The following is a 17,845-nucleotide window of genomic DNA, read 5'->3' on the forward strand; positions in this document are numbered from 1 at the left end:
TACTTAGTGTAAATTATAGTTTTTAAAGCAAAACTAATTTTGCTCAATTTATCAATCAAGACAAGATTTTTTTTCTTCAAACATTATAAGGCTGTGTATTGGTGTATTAAGAGCTTAGAATATTGAAAACGATTAAGTATTTATTTTTGAATTTAATTATTCAATCTCTCGACTACTAGAGTAATATTGCTTTTAAGTAATTATTTTTTCTAGGTAGCAAGTAAGTTTTATAACTTTTTTTTTTAGTTAATTAAATTTCTTTTTAAGTCTAACATACTTTGAAATCATTATTTTTATTTTTTTTGACCACATCAACATTTAAAGATTACAAAAACATTTTCAACTGATTATCACCATTTTTTTTTTTTTTATATAAATTATACTTCATCATAGCAAATTTAACATTAATTATTGCTAAAATGAGCTATATACCCAAACTAAAACTCTTTAGTATTGTTCAATTATATAACAAGCTTCTATAAACTAGAGTCTTCTATATACAAATCGCTATTTCATAACAAACTCTGATAAAGTCTTCAACAAGTTTCTAAAATTAATATAAACAATTCGTCTAGTCATGTTACAAATATATTTTTTAAGGTTAGTCTAAATGTTGGTTATCTTTCTCAAATAATTAGTCTTAATTTGTTTATGTTGCATAATAACCACATTTAAAAAACGTTCAGTTTAAAAGGGCATAGGGAGTCTACCTTAGTCTTACAAGCTGATCTTGTTTTGCAGAGTCTAATCTGAGCTATTTTTACAGCTTAACAAGATTCAAAGTAACTTTAAAGATATAAGCGACCAAAGTTGGTGACCTGAAAAGGTTCGTTTTAAAGGCTGCAAACAATAAATCGCAAAAAAAGACTGTTTCACTAACAATCTTTCTTCTTCTTCAATTTTTAACCAATACTATTCTAATTTTCACAGTAAGTTTATAACTAGCATTTAAGTCAATTTAATGCAAAAAAATTTAAATTATTTAAAAAAAATCTCTTTTTTGTTTTTTTATCCAATATTCTTTTTTTAATGTTTCAAAATTACAACTGTATATACAAACTATGATCCTAAAAACTTGAGGTCTTTAGCTTGAAAAATAAAGGAGAAGATATATTTTTAGTAAAATTTGAAGTTTCTGATAAAGTTGCCAATGAAAAACTTCCTGTCTATACGTTTGTATAGAAACTTTTTACAAAAACGTCAACATTTAAAAAATCAACTAAAATATATTTTTTTCTATAAAAACTGGTCTGTATTTTATACCTTAAGCTTTCATATAAGAGCCAATTTAAATTTCTGCAAAAAAATGTTTGGACCCGTCATATGCCCTTAAATACTAGTAACTTGTAAAGTTATCTAATTTTAATCTCCATTTATAAATTATATAATGCTTTGTTAAAGTTTTAGTACATGTATTTGACTTTAACTGAAGTGTATATGAAATACTAAAAAGTTGTTATATACAGAAAATATTTTCTGACGTTTTTAAACTTGCCAGTTTAGGAATTCTGAATTCAGCTTTCAAAAATTTATCATATTTTTTACAATTTTGTACTTATGTAGTTCTTTTTATTTTAATATTGTTTAGATTTAAAGTTTTTGCTTGCACAATATAACAACACTTTATAAATTAAAAGTTGCACTCAGCTTGAAACTGAGAACTAGTTTTATCTTCACTTACTGTTTTAGGTTTGATGGTAAAAACCAATAAAAGTCATTGTTGTTTAAGAAAAGCAATTAAAAGTTTAAGCATTTATAAAAAACGCTTATACTAAACACAAAACGGTCTTTCAAAATGGCTAAAAATAGAGTTGTAGTTTTACACAAACGTAAATTTAGTAATTCAGAAGTTACTGGAACTACCTTTATGTTTTCACAATTGATTTATTTTCACAAGTAAAACCTACCAAACATAAATTTATTTTATTTTGTTACAAATTACAGTTCAAAAGTTAAACAATTATCAAAAGTTTTACTGTACAAAATTTAGTATTGTTTTTTATTCAACAATTGATAAAATCGAATCTCAATGATGGATATCCAACCCACGTCACAACTTTGATTCGGAACATTCTCGCATTGATTGTCTTAACAAACTTGTTGATCTTAGGGGTTGATCTATCGATCCCCGCTTGAAATATCTGTGAAAAAAAAACATTGTAAATTAATTTCATTATATATGTACTTCAATGTTTTTTGAAAGTTAACAAAAAATCCAGAACTTTTTTATAGCTATTTGTGATTTATGATGTAACAAACCGATACTGACATCAAATATTTTAATTTTTTGTATCAAAGTAAAAACGAAAATCTACAACTTAACTTGTTTTACTTGCTACAACTCCAGTGTTGAAAGCTTGGATATTTTAAAAAGTACTTCACATTTAAAACTTAACTTTAATAATTACAATATAAACCAACCAAATCCATTGCTAATATATATATTATAAATTTATTAAGATAATAGTATAAAAATTATAAACAAAATACTAACTTTACGTTGGTTGTTTTCATCTTCAATAGTGGTGAATTCTTCCTGCCCGTCTTTCATATATTCAACCATGTACGAAGTGGCCCGCTGGTCAGTGGTCAGTCTTCCCTGGGTTACAACACCTGTCGCGTTTACGTTTTTGAGGAAATCCACCTGTATCCACAGGTCGTTGTAAATCACTCCTGTAGTTATGTATTTTTCAATTAAAAAACTTAACTGTTTCGTAATAAAACAGTATAATGCAACAGATTGCCAAGCTAAAGCACTTATCTTGACCTGTACAAATAGGCCGTCGTAAATCAGCCCTGTTATGGTAATTAAAAACATATAACAATAGATTATTTTCCACAAAAAATCGGCAAAAGTCTGCAAAGCAGAAGCCTGGACTTTCGTTTGCGGTGAGACAAAGCTCAAGTTTAACAAAAAAGATGATCATACCAATTCCATCATCAGACAACAAGCCCTTCGGTAGGCTGAAAACGGTTCCGCCCTTTTTAGGACTCACCAGGCAGTCACAACAATCGGTCAGGACTGACTGATTAGCCATAATAAAAAATAAAACCAGTCTCATCCTGCCGAAGGCTTGTGGTCAGATGATGAAATTGGTACGATCAACCCTTTTGTTTAAATTATGTTCATTGGTAGTTTTACTTCAGTATTTATTCATACCAGAAATTCTTTGAAAAGAGTTGTGGCCCCCGCACCACGCCCCGTATGCACTGCTTCCAAACAGTCTCCCGTGGACAGCAGAATGATCTTCCCTGTTGAAATAATGAGACCCGTCGCTCAGTTGGCTGTCGGATACAATTTCTTTGTTCTGTACCCCCAATCCGCATTCTGAGAATGAAAATTTTTGAATTCACTGCTAGTTATTTAATGAACAAGTTGTTTGCTTTTAGTTCGTCTAGTGCTCTATTTAACGACTTTTAGTAGTAATAGTGATCTTTTTATCAAATAAACGTTTTAAACAAAAACCTTTTGTTGACACATCTACAAAACATTTATGTAAGTGGTTTTTGAAAGTACATTTGTTAAACCTACTTAAATATTTTTAATAACTTTATCTTAAGTAATATTTAAAAATGAAATTTTAAATACTTACCTCTAGCAACTTCCTCACTAAGTTGTTTATAAAGAATTCGCTCCATCGAATCCGTCCTTTTCTTCACGCTTGACAACAGATCCCCGTTGTCAAGGCCGTCCCTCCCCGGCAATCCCGTTTCCCCTTGCACCCCCGGATCGCCCTTCTCCCCCTTCGGTCCCTGCTTTCCGCGCATTGCGTGTCCATGGGAAGGGCCAGAAAGTGAGGCGGAAGGACAGACGAGCCTGCAGTCGTTCAAATCATGCCCGCTTATCAGGTGCAAAAGGGAAATTCCCAAAAGTAAAACAATCAGCAGTTTCATTTCAACAACAACTTGATTTTTGTTTTTAAATGAACAAATTTAAAACACTGAAGCGAATTTATATGGTTTTTGAAACTTTTTTTTCGTCTATTTAAAGGTTTCATTTTTGTTTCCTGAAATACTTAAAGCACTTTCTTTTTTTGTGACACAGTTAAACAAAAGAATACTTGAAAACAACGGATATTCTCAAGTACGTTCTTTACTTAATTATTATTTTGTTATTATTGTTGATTTTAAGAGATCCTTTTTTTTTTTGTTACATAACTTAAAGCATGCTTGAAGACAAACTTTAACAGCTCTTTAGTTTTCTTGATTGAGTTTTAAACCAGCAAAAGATAAAAATAGTAAAAAAGTTTGGTGAAGCACACACTTCGATATTTTTAAAGTTAAATTAAGAATATTTCCCAGTGCATCATTCACTTTAACTTTTTATTGTTGTTGTTGATTTTAAGAGATCTTGCTGCAGACTTTAATAGCTTTTTACCTTAGAAGTTTAGTTTGCTATGAAATTTTGATGCAGCAACAAAAAAAACATTTTAATAAACAACAGTTGAAAACTAATTGCTACAATATCACAAAAGTTTTGTTTCTTTTCCTTTGTTCATAGATAATAAAAGTTTCAAAAACGAACTTAAGTAGCCACTTATATTTAAAGTATTGTCTTCTACTTACAAAGGATAGTTCAAGTACAGAAAAATGAAGCTTACTGGCCAACTTTAAAATTAATTGTCGACTTTGACTAACAATTGAAACATGAAATAAACTTTGTTAGCTTTATTTTTTACTTTTAGTTAATAGTTTTATTTAATACAAATGATTTTTTATTTTAATAAACCAAAAATAACTTTATATGAAGTTTAGCTATAATTGAGAAACTTAATTATTTTGAAATAAATATTACACTAATTTACTCTTTTACAGGAAAAGTTAACAAGTAAAAGCTGTTCTGTAAAATTTAAAATTTAAAGGATTTACAAGGAGAAAAATCATAAAAAAATAACAAAAGGGTGTGAAAGTTCTAAAATTTTTATATTTGTGATACAAATTTTAAGAAAAAAAATTGTTACATATTCAATTTTAACAAAAATTCTATTTAAGTGTTAAACTAATTCAACAAAGTTTTTTGAAGTTAAAGTATTTTTAATGTGAAGCACTGTATTATAACAAAATCTGATAGATTCATCAATAAGTGATTTCAACGCTAATATAAACAGTTTATCTATTTATATTTGAAATGTTTATAATTTTTATCTTTAGTGCAAATTTATAACAAATTTAAGTCTAAATGTAGGTTAAAATGATTAGTCCAAGTTGTATAGACTACATATAAATCACATTAAAAAACGTTGAACTAAATATAAGTAACTTATAAAGTTTTTTAATATAAAACCTCTATTTAAACTATTCTAGTTAAAATTATTCTGTTAAAGTTTAATACATGTAAGCGACTATAACTTAAGTTCTAATGAAGAAACTAAATATTTGTAAAACACAGAAAATACTTGATATACTTTGATCATTTTTAAACTTGCCAATTTAGCGTTATGAATTCTGCTTCCATTGATTTAAACTTATTTTTTCACTTTTGTAATTTTTTTTTTCTTTTTTTTTTAGTATTTTTTCATTTTAAATTCACTGCTTGCACTTACAACTACATTTTATAAACTAAAATTTTCACTCAGTTTGAAGCTAAAAACTATTTCTGTTTTCATACTACTTTACTGTTTAAAATTAATTTTTTACTTAATTCAGTTTTACAAAACAACAATTTTTAGATTAAATCTTTATTAACAATTTTATTTTTCTAAAACAAAACGATTATATCTTTGAACAACTGATAAAATCAAATCCAATTGACCAAAGGTCATAAACTAATCAAAGTTATTTTTATTACAAAACCACTGTTTACGTTTATAAGACGACAAAAAAAATAAGCACTTGAAAAGTTTGGTCCAAGAATTTGGTGTACAATAAAATTCGGTTATAGATTCATACACCACAAATACAGTTTAATGTTATGTCTAGGACATAAAAAGGGTTAATATTTTACAGTTTGAAAGTTATATCTTATTAAAAACACCATTTTATAAAAAAAACCTTTATTATTCAACAATTGATAAAATCAAATCTCATTGAAGGGTAGTTAACCCATGTAATTACTTGAATTCTAAACACTCTGGCATTTATTATCTCATCAAACTTGTTGATTTTTGGTGTTGATGTATCTACGCCTGCTTGAAATACCTACAAGAAAAACTTTGTTTAACTGATTTAGATGTAGTGCATGCATAACTATGTTTTAAAAAAATAAGCCACAAATTTGTCATAGCTAGTTCTGATTTATAATGTTTCACAAAGTAACAAACTTATAGTGGCAGCAAAAACTTTGATTTTTACTATTAAGTTTAAAACAAAGTTTTCAAATTAATTTGTTATACTTGCTATAACTACAGTCTTCTAAGCTTAAACATTGTAACTGTACATACAAACACTGTACATTTAAAACTTAATTTAAATGATTCAATAAACTAAACACCTACCATAGCCAAAGTTACTCTATTGAAATAAACTGTAAAAAATAATATTTTAAAACGAAATAAACGAATAAAATACAAACTATAGGTTGATTGTTTTCGTCTTCAACAGTCGTGAATTCTTCCTGTCCGTCTTTCTTATATTTAACCATGTAAGAAGTTACTCTCTGATTATTTGTCAATCTCCCCTGAGTAACAACACCTGTCGCGTTTACATTCTTCAGGAAATCCACTTGTATCCACAGGTCGTTGTAAATGACCCCTGTAATTATAATTTAAAATTTTTAACTAATTCTATATTCTGTAATTTTTGTTCTGTTTACTAAGAAATATATAAACTTATACTTTATTGAGACTATCAATGAGAATGTGTTGTAAAATAAAGCTTTATTTGTCTTGGAAATATTTGGCATAAGTAGTTTAGTTAGGTATGTGTTGTGAAGTTTTTGTTTCTCAAAAGTTGGCCAACTTTATAGTAAAACAATCAAACACACAAAACGTTTTTAACAATGTTTGTATTCAACGTACAACTATATTAGTAAGTTCGCCACCAATAAATGTAATTCACAATGTTTTAATTTTAGTTACTTTTAAAAGTCATAAATTAATATTTCATACAACTCTCCGTAAGCAATCATACCTAACAAATACTAAATTAATCATCTTATATAATTTTTTTTAATAAAATAAAGTATAAAGTGTGAATACAGGTCGTCATAGATCACTTTAAAATTTATAATTTGAAAATGTTATTAAAGTAGGTTATTTCGGAATAGTTTATTTCTTTTAAAAATCTAATATGAATCAAATTTTTAAAGTCAATTTAAAACTCAATTAACTTTTAAAATAGTTAATTATTTATTTTACAAAAAAATTAAAATACACGCAGTCAAAAATAAGTAAGTTATATTATTTTGCTAGACGTCAAAAAACTGTTATAAATTATTTTTTTCATACCAGAATTTCGACGAAAAGAGTTGTGACCCCCGCACCATGCTCCAATTTTACTGCTCCCAAACAATCTACCGTTAATAGCTGAGTGATCTGCCCTGTTATCCCAATGAGATCCGTCACTTAGCTGACTGTCGGCAACAACTGCTTTGTTCTGAACCCCCAATCCGCATTCTGAAAATTGAAACTTCAAAAATATAAACACAACTAAATTAATCAACGAGTGTAACGTAATCTGCTTTTTACTTATCTACCTCTGCGCTAAAAAACTGACTTTTATATAGATGTTATTTTTTAAGTTTAAAATAATTAGCGCTAAAACTGATAATGTTCAAACAACTTTTTCAAGTTAAAATTTGTAAAAATTTGAAATACTCACCTCTAGCAACTTCCTCACTAAGTTGTTTGTAAAGAATTTGCTCCATCGAATCCGTCCTTTTCTTCACGCTTGACAACAGATCCCCGTTGTCAAGGCCGTCCCTCCCCGGCAACCCCGTTTCCCCTGGCAACCCCGGATCGCCCTTCTCCCCCTTCGGTCCCTGCTTTCCGCGCATTGCGTGCCCATGGGGAGGGCCCGAAAGTGAGGCGGAAGGGCAGACGAGCCTGCAGTCGTTTAAGTCATGCCCGCTTGTCAGGTGCAAAAGGGAAGTTCCCAAAAGTAAAACAATCAGCAGTTTCATTTCAACAACAATTCGATTTTTGTTTGTAAATGGTTAAATTTAAAACACTGAAGCGTATTTATATGGTTTCTGGAAATAAAACTTTTTTTTCGTCTATTTAAAGTTTTCATTTTTGTTTGCTGAAATACTTGAACGCTTCATTTTGTCCGTGAAACAGTTAAACAAAAAGAATAGTTAAAAACAACAACGGACATTTCAAGTACGTTCTTTACTTAATTAATACTTTGTTATTTTTGTTGATTTTAAGAGATCCTTTTTTTTGTTACAAACCATAAAACATGCTTGAAGACAAACTTTAACAGCTCTTTAGTTTTGTTGATTGAGTTTTAAACCAGCAAAAGATAGAAATAGTAAGATAGTTAGGTGTAGCACACACTTCGATATTTTTAAAGTTAAATTAAGGATATTTTCAAGTGCATCATTCACTTTAACTTTCTATTGTTGTTGTTGTTGTTGATTTTAAGAGTTTTTTTTTTGCTGCAGACTTCAATAGCCTTTTACCTTTGAAGTTTAGTTTGCTATGAGATTTTGATGCAGCAACAAAAAAAAAAATTAAACAACAACAGTTGAAAACTAATTAAAAATGGCTGCCACTTCACAAAAGTTTTGTTTCATTTTCTTTGATCACAATAATGAAAGTTTTCAAAACGAACTTGAGTAGCTACTTATATTTAAAGTATTGTCTTCTACTTAGAAACGACAGTTCAAGTATAGAAAAATTAAGCTCACTGGCCAACTTGAAAGTTAACTTTTGACTTTGAGTAACAATTGAAACATGAAATAAACTTTCTTAGCATTTGTTTTATTTGGTTTGAATTAATATTTATTGCAATAAACTGTAAATAAATTTGTACAAAACTCAGCTACAGTTAAGCAAGTTAATTAATTTGCAATAAATATTTCACTAACTTACTCTTTTACGGAAAATTTTACTAGCAAAAAGTTGAATTTCAACACTTAAAACTTCAAAAGTTTGCCAGGAGAAAAAAAAAACCTTTAAATGCTTCTTTTCTTTTACAAATTTATAATTAAGACTTTAAGATAAAGTAGTTAAAAAGTTTAGACAAAACTAATTTTTAAAAATGTCAAAAAAAAACTACACTTTTTAACTAATACTGTAATAAGAAGCATAACATTAACTTAGCATAACATTCGTTTCTATCCCATTTACATAATGAGCAATTACAACAAAAGTGTTATAATTATACACATTACAGAATAATTACTGATTTTTTTTTGAAAATCCACAATTTGACAACAATAAATGTTTATTAACACTAAGGCAACTCCTTGCCAGAACCATTTTTTTATTTTTTTATAGTGATAGCACTTCTTATGTTTCCCTTTTTATAAACTAATACTTAGGAGAAATTTCAACATTTATTTAGTTTTATAAATCAGTATTTTAAAGAACTAAACTTAAGCAAGTATAGTTTATGACAAGCCTGATTTTGAGATTAAACACATAAACGAATTAATTTAATATTAAAGCGTTTTTATTGTTATGCATAGTATTGTTTATTGAACGAAAAAAAGCGCTCAAATATTTGGTCCTAGGACCTGGTGTACGAAAAAACTTTTCAGTTATCGATCATAGACAGCAAACAGTTTTGTAAAAATCTTTAAATCAGTTAAAAACTTTAAGTAGTTATAAATGTTAATTTTTTTATATCTAACAACAAAAGTAAAATATTAGTTAAAAAACCATTTAAAACTTGTAATAATTAAAAAACTTTAGCCTAGTAATTGTATTTTAACAAAAAAAAAATCAGATAAAATATCGGTAAAAATGTACATTAAAAAAACAACAGCAAAAAAAGTCTAAACCTAAGTTTAGATTAAACAACAAAGTATATGTATATATAAATGACATTGTTATTTTTGAATTTATTATTGATAAAAGGTTCAGTTTTATATCAATCTAGAATAGTATACTTATTTTTAATTCTGCTATCTTAATCGTATTAATAAGTGAGCCTATTTTCATCCTGAACCAAAAATTCTTAAATAGTTTTGTAGATCGTACCTACTATTTATGTAGTTTAGGAAAGATTTAAATTTAAAGTTTACTATTTAGTTTTTTTACATCTTTAAATTAAAACTTGTTTGCTGATGTAGACGTTATCCTTTTACAATTACTTTTATAATCGTCTTAAAATTAAAGAATCACGCCTTGCTAACGTTAGTTGAGTCAAAAATGGCCATCTTGACTCTAATTAATTATTCAAAATCCGCTTAGCTGCAGTTTCTAAGGAAATCATCAAACTAAAATTGGTTGTTCTTGAGTCAACACTAGAGAATAATTCAAAATGTCCACTCAACAAGAAGTAAAAATGCTTTTGAAAGACAAACGTATGTCTGGTGAATTGCATCATGTCATACTCGAAAAAGCATACGTTCATGGTGATGGGCTACCTCAAGATATAAGTGCATGTGTAAAGTCAGAAACTCTTGAAAGACTAAAAACCTACACTCCTAAGAGAGAGATAAAGTATGAGTCTCTTGAAGAAAAGCTTGATTCAGCAGACAAACGAAGGAAGGCTAAGCAACTAGCTAAAAAGGCAAGAGCAGCAGCTGAAGAAGAAAAGTTACAAAAGGTGTTTTTGAAAAGAGAAAAGGTGCACAAAGAGTTTATTGACTCAGCTCAAGAAGCACTGAAAAAGCAAGCTATTGCTAAAAAAGCTAAAGAAGCCCAACTGCTTTTACTAAAAGAAAAAATGGTGCAAAAAGAAATGCATGCAAAGCAAGTAAGAATGAAAAAAACTGAAGAAAATGTTAGCCATGAAGATATGGAAGTTGAATAATTAAAAATAGTTGTTTGAACAATTCTCCTTAGTTATTGCATGCTTTAATGTGCTATATTTATCATACTGTTTTGTAAGCCACTGTTAAGTTGAACTAGTTTCATTTATTTTTTAAACTTCATGCTTTCCATTTTAGCAATACTTTTTTTATACTATTTTATAAATTTTTTAAGTTTGTTTTATGCATATAACTTTTGATTGCAATTTTCAATTTAGTTGCATGACTGTGTTTAGTGTTGTATAAAACTTTATTATACTTTGAAAAACTTTGTTAAATTCTAAAGGTATAAAACCTACAAATTAAAAAAAAATATATATTAACTTTAAACAATATTCAATGTTAAATTTTTTATTAGCTGTTATTTTGAAATATTGTTCATTTAATTTGTTTAAATTATATTTAAAAATTTTTACAGCTAAAGTAAAAGGTTAATAAGATATTTGCAGACTTTTAAATTGCAGAGGAGTCTGAGAACCTTGTTTGAAGAAGATTGGTGGTAATTATGTAAGTTTAACTTTTAAGTATATATGCATACGTTTTTTTAATAGTAGAAACTATGAATTTAAAATCTCTACATTTTTCAGAATAGCCATTTTACCTAGAAAACCTTAAAATTTGATGCTTTTCAAAAAAAAAGGAAAAATGTTACTTAACAACTTTGTTTGTAAAATAATCAAGTTTATTTTGTAATTAATTAAATTAGTATTACTTATAATGAAAATATATACAATAATCTGAGTTTAATTTATTACAAAACACACTTAACGTAACATTGCTTCAGTAATATTATATATTTTCATATATTCATATACTTCAGTAGTTTTATATTATATAAAAAGTTACCAAATATTTTTTACCTTTAGTATTTACAAAAAGTGTCAAAAAAACATGTAAATTAAAAAGCCTAGTAGAAATTATTAAACAACCAGAGCCACCTTAATTTATATAGGGTTGCCAAAAACCTGTTATCCTTGAAAATCCTGAAATTTGATAGTTTAGGCAAAAAAAACTCAGAATTTTATAAATTTTTATTAAAACTTTGAATTTCAAACAAAATCACTCAAAACCTAGAAAAACATGGGAGTTTTAAACTGTTTATACATGCAAGTAACAAAGTTTTGATATGATAAAACAATTTATCATAAACATTAAAAAAGTTTGTTACAATTAATTTTTTTTTTATTAAAAAACATATTTAAGGCCATAGGGGGAGTCCACTTTGTTTTTTACAACTTGATCTTATTTTGTAGAATTTAATCTGAGCTATCAGACACTTTTAACCGCTTAAAAAAACTCAAAGTAACTTTTGAGATATAAGCGATCAAAGAAAGGGCGTTCAATAGGTTCCTTATGGAAGGCAAAAACTAAAAATGCAAAAAAAGACTATTTCACTAAAAATCTATCTCCTCCTTCATTTTTCAGTAATCTTTCTCAAATTTTTACAGAATGTGTATCATTAAACTTTAAAGAGATCTATTGTAGGAATTTTTTTAATTTTGAGTAAAAAAAAAATTATTGTCAAAAAACTACCCTTTTTTTAGTTTTTGTGGATAAAATTTTTATTTTTCAAAATTTCAAAATTCCAACATTCAGATTCTTCAAAGTATTAAAAGGAACATTTCCTAAAATTTTGAAGAAGATTCCTTGAAAAATGAAGGAGAAGATAGATTTTTAGTGAATTTTTAAACTTACGAGAAAATTGACCCCAAAAAATTTGCAGTCCATACGTTTGTATCGGAAACTTTTTACAAAAAATATTATATCTCAAAAGTTAAATGATATTTTTTTATTCTATTAAAACAGGCTTGTAGTTTGTATTAGGTTTCATATAAAAGCCAAAGTTAATTTTTGTAAAAAAAAAAATGTTGGACCCCCCTATGGCCTTAAAGTAGCTAATCAGAATTTTTTTAATGTTGTTATATGACTTAAGACAGTTTTATACCTTACGTTTAATTTTTAAATTTTATTATTTTAAAAAACACAATCACACTGTTACACTGCAAAGCTGATTTTTAAATTGTAAATTTTATTCAGTAGAATTCTATTTCTACTTTCATTCTATTTTCCATTCATTTAATTCTATTTGAATAAGACTTACAATTTGAAAATTGTATTTATAATAATAAGATTTTCATTTTCCACCTCCTTCTTAGATAGATATCTCATCAAATTTGTTTTTAGCTCAATAGTTATTTTTACTAAAAATTGACAAAAACACTTGTTTATTAAAAAACCTGGAAGAAATTCAGAAAAGCTGGAAGAGTTTTTTTAAAAATTTTTGGCAACCCAGGCTATAACTAACTTTTTTTTTTGTTTTTAGAAACTTTACAAGTTAGATACTACTGAATAAATTTCTTATGCAAATTTAACTGGATTAAAGCTACATTTGAATATTATATTAAGGGCATAGGGGGGGGGTAAACACTCATTTTTGGTTTTTGATCTTATTTTATATAATTTTTACTAAGCTACATGATGCTTTTTACAGATTTTAAAAAATCAAAATAATCTTGAGATATAGCGGGTCAAAGTGGGGGGCAACAATAGGTTCCTTATGGGAGGCGCAAACTAAAGCGCCAAAAATAGACTATTTCACTAAAAATCTATCTTCTCCTACGTTTTTTGAGATAACTACCTTAAATTCTCAGGAAATGTTCCTTGATATATTTAGAAAATTCTGTTGGAAGGAATTTTTAAAATATTTAAAGATAAAAGAATTATATGAAAAATAAACAAAAAAACAGTTATTTTTTTAGTTTTTTTGTTATAAAATTTTTATTTTCTAATTTTTATAGATTCTGTTTCAACAGATTTTTCTAAATATATCAAGGAACATTTCCTGAAAATTTGAGGTTGTTATCTCAAAAAACGTAGGAGGAGATAGATTTTTAGTGATTTCTAGTTATTTGCCGTTTTAGTTTTAGAGCTTTTTGCAGCTAAGCTGCATGTCTGTTTTCAGTTTTTAGGATGAAATAACACATTATAATACTCTCCCCTTGAAATTCCTCAAAAAGCCCTGGAGCATTGTATAAAAGCAAAAAATCATAATTTTCAAGTTTTTTATTGGTACCTCAGAATATAACACTACATTGGATTAATTCCAGTATGTTTATTGTCCTTCACTCGTTTGTGCTGCAGATTTGAAACAACATGTTTGCAAAATTATTGAACTTTATTTCTCAGCTAACATTAATGAAAATTTATAACAACCTGTGGCATTTGCATAGTGTTTTATGTTCCTTTTAGTTCTTTTTGCCTTTACTTGGTTATTAGATTTCATTAGTTAAAATAAGCTATTTTTAGGTAACATTTTGTGAAATAGACCAGATTTCATCATACTATACATATATTAGTGGAGTCAACATTTGAAACCTATTTATTCTGTTCTTTTAGTTTAAATAACAGTTTTCCTTTTTTACTTGCCTCCTTTTTGTATATTGTCACCCCACTGAGACCTCTTCTTTATTTACTTAAATAAAATTGTAATGATATTTATAAAGATGCAAAGTTAACAAAAGCACATATTAAGAATATATAAAGCAGTAAAAGTTGACTAAGTTATTATGATAACTTTTGGACTCTGCAATTGCAAAATGTCTAAAATAATTTTTATTTAACTTTGCATGTGAATTACATTAAATTAAGTAACTTTTTGTCACTGTTTTGCAAACATGCATAGTGAGGAAACATTCACTTTTAGTTTTGCTTAGTACTTTAATATTTAAAATATATCATAAAATGAAAGTTTAAAGTTAAATTATAGTAACAACACTTTTTATAATTAGCAACTTTGACTGTGTTACAATGGATAATGGTTTGTTTTTATTTTACTTAATATGACACACTATTTTTTGTTAGTAAATACTTTTTATTTATATAAGTTGTTTCTTCCAGGGTTTCCTCACTTTCAGGCAAGTCTTTTTTTATTCCAATTTTTCTTCAAAAAGTTTTTTTTTTTTCAAATTTTAGTTCTTTTGTTATGGCATTGATTTTTTATGTCTTTAAACGTGATAAATTTGTTGAGGTTTGGCTCTTAATTTTTTTTTCTCACAAACTCAGACTAATTTTTGGTTACTAAGGCTGTTTTTTTTCTGCTTCAAGGAGTAGAAACCTATTATTTTATATTGAAAAAGCAACGTTTTTGTTATTTGTAAAAAAAAATGTTTTTTTTATTTTGTTTAGTTCTTATATATAATTAAAAAAAATATTTTTTCGATGAACATATATAAAATAAAGTTTATCTTAAAGTGAGAAAATTTGTTGTTTTAACTTTTATATTTTTACACCATCCATAAAGCATTTAAAGCACTCTTAGTTTTTGAAGCCTTCAACTAATAATAACAATATATATTAACCAATATTTTGTCTGTTTTTATTTTTAACTCATTGAAAAATTACATAAAAATTTAATGAAATAACAGGAAAATGTTTCTATACCTTCATAGATTTTATTAATTACTAACAAATTACTTTCAAATGTTGTTTTTATGTTTTTATTTATTTAAAGTACTAGTAGTTTAGGTGGTATATATTAGATGGTACATAACTTTTCTACAATGATTATTAAATAACGAATAAAAAGTGTTTTGGAGAGTGTAAACTGCCTTTAAAAGAAATACTGTCATTTTAAATTACTTTATATTGCCTTGAAATATTAATGAGTATTTTATGTAATTTTTGTAGCGTTTACATCAGCACAATGAACTCAAAATGTTCAAACTAACTTTAAGATAATCCATTTGGTATATTACAACATTGCATATTTTATTTTCTAAAACAGTTACAATTTAATTTGTCAGGTTTAAATATATTTTTTATAATATAACTCAACTGTATCAAAACAAGGATAAAATTTAACTGTTTAAACTTTTTTTTAATACTTTCTGTTTAGTTGAAATATAAACAATATGAATAATTCACAGATACAGACAAAATGGAGAAGCGTTGGTCTTATCTGAAAACAATCTGAACAACTTAAGCTTTCAAAATGCAGCAACTGTGAGCAAAACTGTCAATTTGAACTGCAGCTAATTCCTGCACTAAATTCTTTATCAGATTGAAAGTTTGTTTTTCTCTTCAACTTAACTATTAAACACTTTTATATGATTTTTTGTATTTTCGAAGGCTATTTAGCTTCTATAAATTAAAAATTCCTCAAACAAGTTGTTAATTATTTTTTTAATTATTTTTTTGTTAAAAGTAAGCTTTTAAAGAGCATGGAACTCATTAATTTGAATAAAACTTAAGGTAGTTATTTTTGTTATTAATGTACAAACTAAAAAAATGTTTTTTATATCCTATGCTAGTTTTACTTGTAATTTATTTATCATTTGTATATTTTTACAAAATCCAGACACTAAATTAATAAACTATGGGTAAATATTTTTTTTGCAATTTAGTTTAGTTTTACAGTCATTGAAAACATTTACCACTTGATTTCTAAAACGATATAAAATAAGTTAATATTTACTGTTTGTTTTGATTTGCACACATACTATATATCTAAAAGGTTTTTAAACCAAGTTTTTTTTTACTTAACTTTATTTTCTATGTTTTGAAGTATCCAAATATGTTTTTTTTTGGTAGTCCTGATGTTATTTTTTAGGGGTACCTTTCAGCTTGTAGAAGAAGTAATCTACTATAACGTTATAAAATTAGTACTAAATATAGTTCAAATCTATTTATATCAAAATGTTATTAACAAAAAATACACCTTTAGACCTTGATAATTGAATAAAAGAGTACATAAATAGAATGCAATTTGTAATTTTTTTTTGGTTTAAACTTATTTTATTTGATTTTAAAAGCTTTAGAAAAAACCTGTTTTAACTAAAAGTTTTGTAAATTTTTGAAAAAAGATGCAAAACCAAATATTACTGTTCCTTATAAATACTTGTAACTTAGTGAGTTTATATTTTTTTAAACAAACATTTTACTAAGTACAAAATTAAGAACAATTTTCAGAGTTTAGTTAATTATTTACTAAGAAGTTAACTTTTTTTGGTTTATCTGAGATAATTTAAATCAGCTGAAATGTTGAAATATTTTGAATTAACTTTAGTTTGGAAATACAGCAACTAACTAGTTAAACGAATGTTAAGTAAATTTTTAATGAATATTTAATAAGTTTGTCGCATACCAAATGCTAACATATTTACAAACCGTTATAATTTGATTTATTATTCTCCAACTGATTGTTCATTTTTAATGGTGAACAATTGTGTTTTAACTCACAACGGAATTTTAATAATTAATTTCAGAACATTTTAACAATTTCTTGTTCATTTTTTAAATGGTAAAACTTTTTTTGAAAACAGTTTAGTTAATTATAATTTTCAATACAGGGGAAGCTGAAATTGGAACTTGAAAGAAAAAAACAAAATGAAAAAGATATAATTAATAAAAATTTGTATATATTTAAATCTATTTTTTTAATATTGTTTTAGGTTGTTTCTAATGATTTTTTTTTAAATAGAATAACACTGCAATTTTTGTTTACTATATGCCTAGTTTAAATTTTATCATCTTAATTAACCTGTTATTATTAATTATTCAAGTATGAAGTAATTAAAAAACTGAATGACTTTTTCATAGTTTATTATATAATTAAAAAACTTCTTTTACTGGTTGAACTTGTGTCAAGATATTTTTTTCTTTATTAATTTTTGGCACGTTTTGTTATTATCATTAATCAGATAGTGTTTATTTTTATAAAATTTTGTAAAAGTGCATTAAGTTTTTAACTCTAAAAAGTTTTATTTATACTTACAGTATGTTTTACAGTTTTATTCTCGCTTAAAAACTAAATCATAAGTATCAAGTACATAATAATTTAATTTTTATCATAATTTAACTTACTGTGTTTTTTTGGACTAATAATTAAAATTTAACGTATATAAAATTTCAATTGGTTAATAAAGTCAATTTTCAAGGTAGTTATATAAAAGTTATATAGGCAAATAACTTACTAAGTCTCCCCTT

The 17,845-nt window shown here is 26.3% G+C and overlaps 2 protein-coding genes and 1 long non-coding RNA gene across 3 annotated transcripts; 1 reads left to right on the forward strand and 2 right to left on the reverse strand.

The window, feature by feature from the left end:
- Positions 1-1,950: 1,950 nt before the first annotated feature.
- On the reverse strand, positions 1,951-3,898 carry LOC145841000 (lactadherin-like). Its single transcript, XM_082948360.1, has 4 exons — positions 3,594-3,898; positions 3,161-3,328; positions 2,495-2,673; positions 1,951-2,141 (listed from the first exon to the last, which is right to left on the reverse strand). Exons 1-4 carry the CDS (start codon positions 3,892-3,894, stop codon positions 2,004-2,006), a joined length of 786 nt encoding a protein of 261 aa, XP_082804486.1. The 5' UTR covers positions 3,895-3,898; the 3' UTR covers positions 1,951-2,003.
- Positions 3,899-5,670: 1,772 nt separating this feature from the next.
- LOC145840820 (lactadherin-like) lies at positions 5,671-8,100 on the reverse strand. The gene is made up of 4 exons (XM_082948159.1): positions 7,759-8,100; positions 7,386-7,553; positions 6,512-6,690; positions 5,671-6,138 (listed from the first exon to the last, which is right to left on the reverse strand). The coding sequence occupies exons 1-4, from the start codon at positions 8,057-8,059 to the stop codon at positions 6,001-6,003; spliced, it is 786 nt and encodes a 261-aa protein (XP_082804285.1). The 5' UTR covers positions 8,060-8,100; the 3' UTR covers positions 5,671-6,000.
- A 3,184-nt stretch (positions 8,101-11,284) lies between these two features.
- Positions 11,285-17,482, forward strand: LOC145841028 (uncharacterized). The gene is made up of 3 exons (XR_014370137.1): positions 11,285-11,368; positions 15,787-15,926; positions 17,209-17,482. It is a non-coding gene; the product is annotated as an uncharacterized LOC145841028 (long non-coding RNA).
- The last annotated feature ends 363 nt before the right edge of the window (positions 17,483-17,845 follow it).

Source organism: Thalia democratica, chromosome 7 (genome assembly GCF_965202585.1).
Source record: "Thalia democratica chromosome 7, ktThaDemo2.hap1.1, whole genome shotgun sequence".
In the NCBI taxonomy this organism is placed as follows: domain Eukaryota; kingdom Metazoa; phylum Chordata; class Thaliacea; order Salpida; family Salpidae; genus Thalia; species Thalia democratica.

What these genes read in the sequence shown, in the direction of transcription:
- LOC145841000 (XM_082948360.1), bottom strand. Translation starts at nt 3,894, where the DNA reads ATGAAACTGCTGATTGTTTTACTTTTGGGAATTTCCCTTTTGCACCTG. An exon ending in CTCTTTTCAAAGAATTTCTG is followed by an intron (nt 2,674 to 3,160) that starts GTATGAATAAAT and finishes ACATAACTACAG; the next exon opens with GAGTGATTTACAACGACCTG. An exon ending in ATGAAAACAACCAACGTAAA is followed by an intron (nt 2,142 to 2,494) that starts GTTAGTATTTTG and finishes TTTTTTTCACAG; the next exon opens with ATATTTCAAGCGGGGATCGA.
- LOC145840820 (XM_082948159.1), bottom strand. Translation starts at nt 8,059, where the DNA reads ATGAAACTGCTGATTGTTTTACTTTTGGGAACTTCCCTTTTGCACCTG. An exon ending in CTCTTTTCGTCGAAATTCTG is followed by an intron (nt 6,691 to 7,385) that starts GTATGAAAAAAA and finishes TTATAATTACAG; the next exon opens with GGGTCATTTACAACGACCTG. An exon ending in ACGAAAACAATCAACCTATA is followed by an intron (nt 6,139 to 6,511) that starts GTTTGTATTTTA and finishes TTTTTCTTGTAG; the next exon opens with GTATTTCAAGCAGGCGTAGA.